General features: G+C 49.9%; 1 protein-coding gene across 2 annotated transcripts; it reads right to left on the bottom strand.

The window, feature by feature from the left end:
• Window positions 1–2331: 2331 nt before the first annotated feature.
• LOC121598057 (heparan sulfate glucosamine 3-O-sulfotransferase 6) lies at window positions 2332–10795 on the bottom strand. 2 transcript variants are annotated; one of them, XM_041924589.1, is made up of 4 exons: window positions 10629–10795; window positions 9381–10489; window positions 5278–5402; window positions 2332–5220 (listed from the first exon to the last, which is right to left on the bottom strand). In XM_041924589.1, exons 2-4 carry the CDS (start codon window positions 9421–9423, stop codon window positions 4210–4212), a joined length of 1179 nt encoding a protein of 392 aa, XP_041780523.1. In that variant the 5' UTR covers window positions 9424–10489; window positions 10629–10795; the 3' UTR covers window positions 2332–4209. The 2 variants fall into 2 exon arrangements, with proteins under 2 accessions (XP_041780523.1, XP_041780514.1); XM_041924580.1 differs by having other exon boundaries at window positions 2332–5402.
• Window positions 10796–13296: the final 2501 nt, after the last annotated feature.

Below are 13296 nucleotides of genomic sequence, written 5' to 3'. Positions count from 1 at the left end.
ACCAATCAACCCGAATAGGACGTACCTAGACATGAGCCTCGAAGCTCGAGTCTCTAAGTATCTAAATTGCTACTTACATCCAGATTAGGCAAAACTGCTAGACGATTAGCTGCGCCGACGATTTGCTTCCCTGAAGCAGTGCGCAGTGTAACGACGCGAACTGCACTGGCCCTTCCAGGGTGTACTGCAATGCGATGCGCCCCATCGGCTATGAAATAGGATGTAAGTTGTCTTCCTCACTAATCACCAATTGATCGCAATGCTCTTAGATATATTTTACATTACTATTAACTTTTTGGAGGGAGTAATCACCCCTCGGTTGGGATTTGATTTAATATCCGATCTAGACTACGACCTGCACCCAATAGCAGATTGTGACTAACACTCCACACCGTCTAGACAGTACTAGTTTCGCTACACACACGCACTGCCCAGTACCGCAATAGCTAACGCCAAAACGGACTGCGGCTGCAGTGTGCAATAAGGGACGCGTGTCCGCGACTTTAGCGAATGGTTCCCACATTTTGCCACCTTACAAAATAACAGGGAACCGATGACAATTTCGGTTCCCACTACAAAATGCAACTTTGGCAAAACGGCTTCAGGTATCTCGCCTGATGCGAAACTAATGAAACTAATAAATAGAACGCATCGTGTCCGGAACTAGGACAGTGATGAACGAAGAAACAAACTAAAATGTCCTGTTCAGTGTTGACCATAATATCACAAAGGTGTTTACATATTTACACATAACATAATACACAAAGGTCTAAGACATTACATGGCGACCGTGACAGGACGTCCACGTAAACGTGAAGTCGTAAAACAGTGAAACAGTGAAAAGTGAAACGTAAAACAGTGAAACAGTACGCAATGTGCTCTCCTTAATAATCGGGAATTTTTATAGCATAGCTGAGTTGAATACATGTTGTTCGCTGATTTTAAATCTGAGTATATGGGAAAAGTGCAAAAAAAAAAACCCATACATAATGAATGACTCTATCGAGGCAGATTTAGTCAAAAGTATCAATTGGGTTCTTTACATAGTAAAGAACAGAATCAATAAATCTAAGCTCAAAGAGGAGGTTAAAGAGGAGCTCCACGACACCGGAATTTCAATCCTGGTAGGCTCCACGAAGAATAACTTGCCACTGGCAAGTAGTGATGGGCAAAACGGCTCCGAAGCCGGAGCCGGCTCCGATCGGCTCCAGACAATTTCGGAGCCGGCTCCGCACCTATGGCTCCGGAGCCGGCTCCGCACCAACGGCTCCGGAGCCGACTCCGCACCAACGGCTCCGAAGCCGGCTCCGCTCCGACGGCTTTATCACAATGGACCAAAAGAACTTTTTCAATGAAGTTTCAATGGAGGAAATCCGTAAATAGCGGAATAGGTCACGTTTAAAAGAATTTATCAAAAAAAAACCATCGATTAGTTTTGAATATTGTTAAGAAAGACGAGACTAACGAATGCTACACAACGTCATGCATGTCAATACTGCAATCATATCGTGTGTTAGCTTCCACACGTGCGAGAATATATATTTGTTTTTTTATTACGCTCCGCAGCCGTTGGAACGGAGTGAGTGCAGAGCTGTTAGTCCGGAGCCGGCTACGGAGCCGTTGGTGCGGAGCCGTGGATGCGGAACCGTGTGTGCGGAGTCGGCTCCGGAGCCATCGGAGCAGAGCCGGCTCCAGAGCCGTTGGTGCGGAGCCGTTGGTGCGGAGCCGGCTCCGGGAAAAAATCGGAGCCGGCTCCGGAGCCGTTAGTCCGGAGCCGTTAGTCCGGAGCCGGCTCTGGAGCCGTTGGTGCGCTCCGAAACGCCCATCACTAAATACAGCTAACATAAGATTTGCCCGAGCATTAGAAGCGGCAACAATACATGTGCCTGACGCAGAGACAACAACGCCGTCAGCATCCGTTGATACCATCCAAAGTGATGGTTGAAATCGTATTTAAACGTGTTAAACCATGTATTGGGGCATGTAAGTATTGAATAATAGTTAAATAAAATACATTTTATCGTTGTACTGGACAATGTGCATCGAAATTTAAAAAAAAGTTGTAGAGTTGCGTACAAGCAGTGTTGTATACAAGAGAGAGAACAAACATAGAATGAGGGGAAGTGTGAGAACGTTGATTAACACTTTGACCGCCGGCATGACGTCACAGTTTTTGAGTGAGCAGGTAGCGCATGGCAAGAGAGCGATGAGAGCGACACTTTCTCGTGCCATTGTTATCACTCTTTTGTTTCATTGCGATTAAGCGGTGTAGCACATGTCGTTCTCGTTCTCTCTTTCCTACCTCATTCGTTCTCAAGAGAATCACTGAGCGTCAGATGCAAAGCTGAAAGGTGAGCAAAACCGTCATGCGAATTTATATGACACGGCGCTTAAAGTGTTAATAAACGGTGACGAGGAAACATCAATGATACCGTGTGTATTATTTAGAAGAGGAGGATTCTACAATAAGCGGCGAAGAAAGTTACGGATATCACGACAAATATATGATGGAGTTCACAAATCAACAGCGCATGTCGTTGATGGAAAGATCTTCTATGCGTAGAAGCTCTCGCTGATACTACTGTACACATTGTTCTATATGCTGGAATTACCATACACGGGGCCCCTACATTGACGGGGCCCCCCGCGGCCGCTCAGTCCGCGCACCGTTAAATCCGCCACTGACTGTTATGGCATTATGACCAATATTGCCATATTCCGAGACCATTGTGCCGCGATCCTCACTGAGGACGTCACAGGATGACAGCCCTGCTATCAACAGTGAGCCCTCAGGATGAGGCAGCGGTCTGTCCACAACATGTTTCACCGTGATATTTGGCAAGAACGTAACATACGTGAACATGCCGGCCTATACAGGTGTAGCGACCTTGGCCCGTTGAAGATTAAATAAATAATAATAATAATATAGGCTACAGTGACCCACGTTCCGAACTGCTCAATCATGCGTATCTTATTCGAGATGTCCACGCATACACCTGGAATCAAGACGTGTACTGCATGTATAATCTGTGACTTTTGCGAGCGTGTCAATCGAAACCATCTGTTTTTCAAACAGATAAAATAAAATAAAAATCATAATATGAAATATATATGACGCTTGAAGCGCCCATGTTGTATCAGGGAGATTGAGCTGACGGAGTTGGATTTGAAGCTTACCGAAGTCGAACTAAATAGCTCGATTACGCACAAAGAATAGAACATCCAATCCCTGAGATCCTTCAGTTGGAACTCGAGAGATTGATGGAAGCTTTTCGCCGGGGTCGATTTCGGCCAAGGTTGGCGTACAGCCTCCTGAGTGGGCTCCAGAAAGAGCTAATTTGAGTGGAGAGCGTGGGACCAATCAACCCGAATAGGACGTACCTAGACATGAGTCTGAAAAGACTGACTGATAGCAGACAGCGACGATATCGCATTTACGTCCATTCCAATCGTTCTCTCGACGGCTGAGTGCTGCCATGCGTGTTTCACTTCTTACTGCAGGTAGTAGTAGTTAGTGCTATAAGTGTTTTAACGACGCGATGTCCCAGTATCTATCGCTTCGTGGAGGCATTCCTATGGACAAAACTCACAGGAACTCTTCAATCGAATTTATCAGCAAGAATTGGCGTTACGTATCTTCTATTTGGCGTAACGTCCTACGCGGACATGCCGGCCTATACACAGGCTTTTGAGACTTCACCATTCATTACCACGCAGCCGGATAGTCAATCCTTGCTGCGGGGGACGGTTCCATTCTAGGCTTGAACCCATGACGGGCATGTTATTGAGTCGTTCGAGTTGACGACTGTACCATGAACGTGAAGCACGCAACAAGCGGCCCGATGATTTCGTAGCCAGTGAAGAATAAGAAGCAGACTTGGAAGAAGGCGAAGGAGGACTGCGACTCTGGCGTTTCGATTTGGCTCCAAACTGGCGCCCGGCGTAATATACGCGATTGATTTCTGGGACGATGTCGTACATCGTCTGCCGCCCTGTTCTGCTACTACCGGGACCCTACCCTATGTACACCTACCTACAATTGCTTAGCGAGTATACGAGCTGCCGATACACCCAGTGCGTCGGTACCAGTGCAATTGTGCATTGTAATTATTATTATTTTTCGCACAACCTAATTGACGCACGGGATTTTTTCTACCCTCCTCCCCCCCCACCCCCTACCCCTCTCATACCTCCAATTCCACGGGTCCCCTAGGGCCAGCCGAAGTTGATGCCGGTAAGGTGGTAGAACTTCTGGTTGAACGGCCGGTAGAACTCGCGCAGCCGGTCGATGGCGGCCCCGTCAATGTGCGGATGGTTCCGGCCCTTCGTCTTGCCGAGACAGTGCGGGCTGGACCGCTCCTCCGACTTGAGCAGACACGGGAAGCCCTTGGTCGAGTTGAAGTAGAAGTGCTTCTCGTTCACCACCCGCTTCAGGCCGAGAAAGTCCTGCACGCGGCCGATCTCGACCGCCGGGTCGGCGATCAGCCGCTCGCCGCTCACGAACAGCAGCTGGGCGGGCGGGAAGTGCTCTAGCCATCGCTCGAGGTACCGCGCGTACACGCCGATCCGGACCGGGCCCCAGCTCGTGTCGACGACGCCGCCGGCCGACCCGTTGGTGAACGCGAGCTCCTCGAACCGCTTCATGTCGCGCTTCTTGCTGCGCGCCTGCGTGTAGTCGGAGATGGCGCGCGTGACCGGGTCGCGCACGACCACCAGCAGCCGGGTCGCCGGGTTCATGTGGCGGACGCGGCGCGGCGCCTCGCGCGTAATGAAGTAGCTCGGCGTCTTCTCCATCGTGATCTGGCCCTCGATCGTGGGCGGCATGTGGTGCCGGTACCAGGCGAGCCCCTTCGCGTAGTGCCGGTCGAAGAAGTGCACCTCGCAGCCGGCCGCCCGCACGTCCGGGTGCAGCCGGACGAACTCGAGCAGGGCGCGCGTCCCGCTCTTCTTCACCCCGATGATGAGCGCGTCTGGCAGGTGGCGGGAGGGGCGCAGGCCCTGCTGCCGCAGAAACCGGTACTTGGGCGACCCGTCGGTCGTGTTGGTGGCGGCGGGCGACACCAGGCGCAGCGGGGCGGCCGGGGGCCGCTTGCCGGCGGTCGCCCCGTCCTCGACCGTCAGCGGCACGATGCGCACGAGCGAGCCGAGTATGCGGACGTGCGGCAGCTGGGTGGTGGGCGCTAGTGTCGTGCCGCCGGCAGCCGGCTGCGCGGACGGCGACTGGTGAAGGACGCGTACGTTAGTGTGCGGCGAAGGGTTCGTCGCTAGACCACTTACCTGCCGGAGGCTGCGATGTAGCCCGGACAGCAAACAGGCGTGAAACGTGTACAGCACGTACACGGCACACATCAGCAGGCCGGTGGCGATGGCGATCGTTCGATTCAGCTGCCGATGCTGCATGTCTGCAAGTAGACGGGGGTGTTGATTAATTAGACAGACCTCCATGTCTCAGCCGCCCAACTGCTGGCTAGTGCACACACACACACACGCACACACACACACACACGCGCGCGCGCACACAAACACACACACACACACACACACACACGCGCGCACACATACCCACACACACACCCACACACACACATGCACGCACGCACACACACTCACACACACTCACACATACACACACACGCACACACACACGCACACACACACACATACACACACATACACACATACATATACACACACGCACACACCCACACACACACACACACACACACACACACACACGCGCGCGCGCACGCACACAAACACACACACAAACACCCACCAACACACACACACACGAACACACACACGCGCACACACACACATATATACACACACGCACACACACACATTCACACATACACACACACAGATACACATATACACATACACACATACACACATACACACACACATACACACAATCACTCACACACATACACACAAACACACATACATACAAATACACACACACACATACACCCATACATATACACACACGCACACACTCAGTAGGCGTGAAAGTTCCAGACCAACTCTGCATTTAAAATACGTTAACAAAATTTGAATGGAAGCCAAAACATCAGGAATTTCCTAAAAGATAATCAAAAGAAATTATCTTTTTATGTAATTCCAATGAACTATCCATTTTTGCGCGTTTTGGCCCATCAATTTTCATTTTAATGGCGTTTAAATAATTTTCTCTAATCAATTGTAACTCATAACAGCACTTTAATTTCTTAGCAAGATTCTGGAATATTATAGTTCAAAACTGCGAAAACACCGTTTTCGATCCATTTCCCGCCAGGATTTTGATATCGAGAATCGCTGGCTTGAATCCAAAGAAAACGTAGGCGCTGTCATAGTCAAAACTCGCTTACTTGACACATTTCTACAGAAACCAAGAATCGGCTATTAGAAGCGGGATAGCTTAGTCGCATAGCAGACCTGATTTCCTTAGCAATGTTCAACTCGACGTCGAGACATCTCGATTGCAAGAATAGAATAGACCTGACAGTCGTGTCTCGGGGGTCATCTGTAATATTAGATTAGAATCTTCCGAAAGCATGTCTATTTCTTCTTTATCGATTTTTTCTCGAACTTTTGTGAGTTTTGCGTTTTTTTTTGTGAGTGTTTTTTGCTGATGTAATTTTTATGCTGGCCTTTTGGGAAATTTGAAAAAAAAAAAAAAACATTACGTTCTGCCAACGCAGAAAGGTTGTACGCGGTGCGAGTGAATCGCAGTGGTGGAATTAAATTTGCAACCCAAACCGTTTCCCGAAACAAAAAATAAATAAATAAAACAAAACAAAGTACATTTTTAATGCAGGACGGACCGGAAGGATGATGCCGCAAAAACCGGCCAGTACAACGTTTGCAGCAGAAGGGGAAAGGGTAGGCACCTGCCTCCTACCTGCGCAAGGTGCGAGAGAGATGTTGCTGACCCCTCCAGGAATACAAGAGGGGAAGGCAGCACAAAAATCATAAACAGAAACCACGTGGAACGCGTAAACGCACACCTGCGGAAAGAGAGAAAACTGCTGGCCGTGCGAGCCTAACCGCGAGCACACATACACACACACACACAGGTACACGAGTAAGAGAGAGAGAGAGAGAGAGAGAGAGAGAGAGAGAGAGAGAGGAGAGAGAGAGAGAGATGAGAGAGGAGAGAGAGAGAGAGAGAGAGTAGGACAGTGAGAAAGTGAAAGGGAGCGCGAGAGAACGAACCGCGCACGTGGAAGGACGGTGTAAATTGTCTCTATCGCTGTCGGCAGATCAGAAGTTATAAAACTGACTCATAAATATATTGATTTGCCTGACAATTGGCACTTTTTTCAATCTCGATGGCTCAGTAACCCTCCCCCGGTCGGATACAGAAACGAGTCAAAACAAATCCCGACACCCGACAAGGCTTGTACGCGCACACGGGGTACGCATTTGGTTCGATTTCGATTTCGTGGTGATGGGACTTTCGCACCGCACCTACACCTTGTGTCCACTAGTGATGGGAAAAAGAAATTTTTGTCGGAATCAATTCTGGCTAGCTCCAATGTTTTCTGGAATCGATTCCAGATAGTAGGTCCGGAATCAGTTACCGGAAACGGCTCCAGAATTAGTTCCAGAATCGACTCCGGAGTCGGCACCGGAACTGTGCCCAGACTCGGCTCCGGCATCGGAATTGGCTCCGGAATCAATATTTGGCTCCGAAATTAGAATCGGCTTCGGAATCGGAGTCAGTTTCGGCATCTCCAAAAGAATAGGCATTCGGGTCCAATGATGCTACGTATTGATAGCCGCAAAGAATCCAACTGTACTTGTACATGATCGTTTCTTATGGAAATTTCCGGATTGATTTCCCTTCTAAAACATATTATTTCAATGCAAGAACTGATTCCAACTGATTGCACTTCCGGAAGCTAATTCCAATTCTACCAGAGCCGGAGCTAATTCCAATACGATTCCAGAGCCAATTCCTGATAGCCAGAGATTACTGAATTTAAATCTTTATATTTAGCAACAGATAGGGCGTATTATTATGAAAATGTGCAAAAAGATCAACTAGAATAATTTATTGATACCCATCCATTGTAAAATGGAAAATCGAGCTAATAAAGGTAAAATAACAATTATTTCGATATGCAAACCGATATAGTGTAGTGACATACATTTTAGTTATAATGTGAGTTTTCAAACCGTCTAATATATAGCATGACGTATATTTCAAACATACGCTGATTACCTGGTTGCTATTTTCTTTTCATCACCTAAGCATCTTCTTGAAAAATAAAAAAAAAAACAAAACTTCAAACTGTTGATGTCCCAATTTAATGATTAAAGCAAAGTAAAAACATAACAATGGTATAAAAAATCATTATTTTCATCTCATTCAATTACAATTCCCTTCGAGCTATGGCTATCAAAATTGAAGGCCATAAAATTCAGTTGTAAAATACAATTATTCAGTGGTCTAGTAAAATGCAAAAAAAAAAAACATTACAGCAAATGCTCAATGTAAACCGAACGTGCTGCTAGTTCTTTTCAAAAGTTCATTCAGGGACACGCCAAAAAGGTATTTTATGATTGTTGTTGTTGTTGTTGCTGTTGTTATTGTGATTGCACCTGCTTTTGCGTTACGTGTTGAAATGATTTCACATTATTTACACATTACACATCATTTCACACATTAAAAAACAACATCTTCAAACACATATTTTTTTAAAGAAATTCTTTTTTTTGCAACCTTCCCATCGCTAGTTTGGGTGGTTTGGAGCCTGTTTCGAGTCGGTGTAATACATCCGCAGCCTGTGTCAAGCTGTGTGGCACTTTCTCTCTCTCTCTCTCTGTTGTTCGTTCTCTCTCTCCCTCTCTGTTGTTCGTTCTCTCTCTCTCTCTCTCTCTCTCTCTCTCTCTCTCTCTCTCTCTCTCTCTCTCTCTCTCTCTCGCTCTGTTTGTGTGGCAGTGGTGTAGTAAAGGCACAAGCAAAGTAACGCTAAAAATATCCGCCCGTCCATCACCGGGGGACGCGTGGCGCTCGAAACCCGGTCTAGGCTCGGGCATCACTGCAGTGAGGTGGACGCTTTTTGCTCGTCCTTTCTCTCTCTCTCTCTCTCTCTCTCTCTCTCTCTCTCTCTCTCTCTCTCTCTCTCTTTCTATATCTCGGTGAGATCGATTGGCGACCCAACACTTGGCGCCCCAACGGACGTGCCGCTTTGGCGTGCCAGCAGCATCCACACAAGCATCCACCGCCGTCCCTGCCTGCCTGGTGTATCTATAAGCAGTGTTTGTGTGTGTGTGTGTGTTTCTGTTTCGGCTGTTCAAGATGTTGGCGGAAGCGGTGTAATAGTAGCATCCGTCCAGGGTTTTTTTTTTGTGTTTCTGCCACTTACCTATTGCGGTGTACTGCAGCGGCTCCGATGGGAGGTCGCACATTCGCTGCTTTGGACGGCGCTGGCAGCACTTGGGAGGGTCGGGAGCAGCAGCCGCACTAGCGAAGTGCTGCACCCTTTGCCCAGTACTGGCGCACTGTTCCCTATCTATGCACAGCTGACGACTAAACGGCTTTACAGTAAAACTGCCGCAATCCTCCGCATACACACAGGACACAACGAGTGTGAAAAGCCAATGCAAATCTTCCACTCACTCACTCACTGGCTTGAGATGGTAAACACCTACACATTCGGCAACGCTTGCTTTTTGTGTGTTTTGTTTTGCTTTGTATTTTTTTTTTGTTTTCTTCTCTCTGTTGCACTGATATCATCCCCGAGAGTTGAATGAAACTCACTTACATCTACACTCACACACGCACACCACACACGCATAAACACCACTGGTTGATGGAAGACGCTGATAGAGTCGCTGCTGAAAGTGTCCCGAAATCACTGGGCTGGCGGGGCCCCGTTCGTTCACTGCCGCTCGCACACGTATTTGTGCGCCTGTACTTGTCACTGCTGGTAAGCCGTCGAACGGTGCCACCGACCGGACGACACAACCCGAAACCGATGATTGCCTCGAGCGCTTTTTGCGGACCGTGCACCAGCGTACTGTTGTATGGGGCAAAGCACTTACTACAGCTCCAACGGACGCCAAGCACACACGTATAGAGAGTGAGAGAGCGAGGAAGAGAGCGCGCTGTAAGCACACCACACAAGGATACGAGCGCACCGAGCTCGTCCGAAGCTAAGCGCTGCCGAGTGCTGCTCTCGCGTAGGTTCTCGTAGATTCTCTCTCTCTCTGTCGCTCGCACGGTCGTTTTCGGCGAGCGAGCGCTAGCGCCACACGCGTAGGTTGCTAGCTGGGACTGTGCTGATGCTTGACAGCATCCGTGGATGCGCATGTGTGTGTATGTGTGTGCGCGTACCAGAGAAGCTCCGGCCGGGCAGCACGTGTGTTCGCTCCTCATCGGAGGCCGTATCTGCGGTGGCGGCTGCAGCTGCGTCCTGCCAGCCGCCTACTTTACAGTCCTGCCGAACGGCTCGATGGCAGGAAGTTGGAATCGCTTGCAAAAGGAAAGAAAACCAAACAACTATCAATTAGTGAAGCGCTCACATCAGCTGGTCTCTCTCTCTCTTTCTCTGTCTCTCTCTCTCTCTCTTACACACACATTCTATCATCTACCTTCTGCATCAGACACTCACCTTTATCAACGGATTCTTCATCCTGGCTGTTTGCCCCCTTTCCTGTTAGCATACGAATCACGGCGAAGTGATCCGCATCCCAGTCGGCACCAACGTGGAGGTAGGAATAGGAGTTGCGAGAGCATTACGGGCGCAAATACAACAATTACACATAGTCGCCCTGCTCGTCGCCGTTTACCGACCGACCAAGCGTACTTGGCCCGTTCTGACGAACGCATGGTTCGACAAACCCTTTGCGTAAAGAAGGGCTGCCAAACCCAAAATAAAAGCATTGCATTCCGCTATCGACCTGCCCATGCTGGGTCTGTTGCGGCGAGCAATGCGATGATGGTGAAGGTATGTATGAAAAAAAAAAATCATTACTTCATGCACACCGCGGTGGCGCTTGGGACAGTGAAGCGTTCGATTGAGCTCATCAGAGTCGCAGGGTTAGCTTGAGAGCTAGTATGTTAGTTTACAAACGTCCGTCCAGTTATTTTAGACGTACAAACGTCCAATGTTCCGTCCAGTGTTATCCGTTATCAGACGTTATCCGACGACTGATCGGTCTAAAAATCAGATATAAAAAAGAACGGTATTAATTCATCGCCTAAAATCGCACGGTGAGTCGTCTTGTGCCTGAAGGTGATGTCAAGCACTTTGACGCACTCCACCGTGGTATTATGGTATAAAAAGTAGTAAATCACATTTAGAAGCTATATGATATCTATATGAGAGACGCCCGTAAACCTAGTGTTGAAGCCGCTGCTGCGTCTAAGTCCACTACCTGCTTGAATAATACAGGAAGATGCTGTGTAAAGGCCGCTGCTTCGTTCCGAGCTGCTGCTACGGCTCGGTGAGGTTGATTGTAGTGTTCCGCATCAGTATGTGGGCCATATGGAAGATCACATCTTGATTTGTCCGTGATTGTCAGTCTCCGACGGATGGTATCACGCGATGCGTCCACCGCGTGTACCGGCTGGCTGGTGAGTCAGCTGCGTCGGCATCCCACTGCTTCTGCTAGTCCGCGATGGTTTGCAGCTTCTCCGCTGCCCGGAACTCCTTGCTCGTTTCCGCCCGGTCACACCGGCTACCAGGCCGGCTTCGGTGTTCGGTGGGGCGAGCTCGCTGGTTTCCGCCCGGTCACACCGGCTACCAGGACGGAATAATTCTTCGTCGTAGGGAGCTCGCTGGTTTCCGCCCGGTCGCACTGGCTACCAGGACGGATTTGATCTACGTCGGAGGGAGCTCGCTGGTTTCCGCCCGGTCACACCGGCTACCAGGACGGAATTATTCTTCGTCGGAGGGAGCTCGCTCGTTTCCGCCCGGTCACACCGGCTACCAGGACGGAATTATTCTTCGTCGTAGGGAGCTCGCTGGTTTCCGCCCGGTCGCACTGGCTACCAGGACGGATTTGATCTACGTCGGAGGGAGCTCGCTGGTTTCCGCCCGGTCACACCGGCTACCAGGACGGAATTATTCTTCGTCGGAGGGAGCTCGCTCGTTTCCGCCCGGTCGTACTGGCTACCAGGACGGATTTGATCTACGTCGGAGGGAGCTCGCTGGTTTCCGCCCGGTCACACCGGCTACCAGGACGGAATTATTCTTCGTCGGAGGGAGCTCGCTCGTTTCCGCCCGGTCGCACCGGCTACCAGGACGGAATTGGTCTTCGTCAGAGGGAGCTCGCTCGTTTCCGCCCGGTCACACCGGCTACCAGGACGGAATTATTCTTCGTCGTAGGGAGCTCGCTGGTTTTCCGCCCGGTCGTACTGGCTACCAGGACGGATTTGATCTACGTCGGAGGGAGCTCGCTGGTTTCCGCCCGGTCACACCGGCTACCAGGACGGAATAATTCTTCGTCGGAGGGAGCTCGCTCGTTTCCGCCCGGTCGCACCGGCTACCAGGACGGAATTGGTCTTCGTCAGAGGGAGCTCGCTCGTTTCCGCCCGGTCACACCGGCTACCAGGACGGAATTATTCTTCGTCGTAGGGAGCTCGCTGGTTTCCGCCCGGTCGTACTGGCTACCAGGACGGATTTGATCTACGTCGGAGGGAGCTCGCTGGTTTCCGCCCGGTCACACCGGCTACCAGGACGGAATAATTCTTCGTCGGAGGGAGCTCGCTCGTTTCCGCCCGGTCGCACCGGCTACCAGGACGGAATAATTCTTCGTCGTAGGGAGCTCGCTGGTTTCCGCCCGGTCGCACTGGCTACCAGGACGGATTTGATCTACGTCGGAGGGAGCTCGCTCGTTTCCGCCCGGTTACACCGGCTACCAGGACGGAATCAGTCTTCGTCGGAGCGAGCTCGAGCCCATGCTGCTGCATCCATCGATGAACTTCTTGCCACAGCTTCCTCAGCAACGGCAGTAGATCGTCTGGATATCCGATGACTTTGGCGCCGGTGGGCGTCCACATCCCGAACTGTGTATGTGTGTGTATTGTCTGCGTGTCTATCCTCCAGTAAAAAGTTAATGCTCTCTTGCAAACATACCAATGACCGGGCTAAATCGAACGACATTCGCACAAGTTCCCAACGCTGGCAAGCGGTACGATCGAGACCATACCTGAAGATGACATTCCGAGCGATACGTTATGTATAGGCGCCCCTTGTTTGAAGAGAGATTGCTTCAAAATAATTGCATACTATGAATCGTAACCTGGATTGGCAAATATGCGATGCCGGAGGTACT

The sequence above is a fragment of the Anopheles merus genome, chromosome X, assembly GCF_017562075.2.
Source record: "Anopheles merus strain MAF chromosome X, AmerM5.1, whole genome shotgun sequence".
NCBI lineage: Eukaryota > Metazoa > Arthropoda > Insecta > Diptera > Culicidae > Anopheles > Anopheles merus.
Note: the sequence above shows the minus strand (reverse complement) of the source record. Positions and strands in the feature narration are given on the sequence as shown.

What these genes read in the sequence shown, in the direction of transcription:
- LOC121598057 (XM_041924580.1), bottom strand. Translation starts at nt 9,423, where the DNA reads ATGTGCGACCTCCCATCGGAGCCGCTGCAGTACACCGCAATAG. An exon ending in GCTGCAGTACACCGCAATAG is followed by an intron (nt 5,403 to 9,380) that starts GTAAGTGGCAGA and finishes GTCTACTTGCAG; the next exon opens with ACATGCAGCATCGGCAGCTG.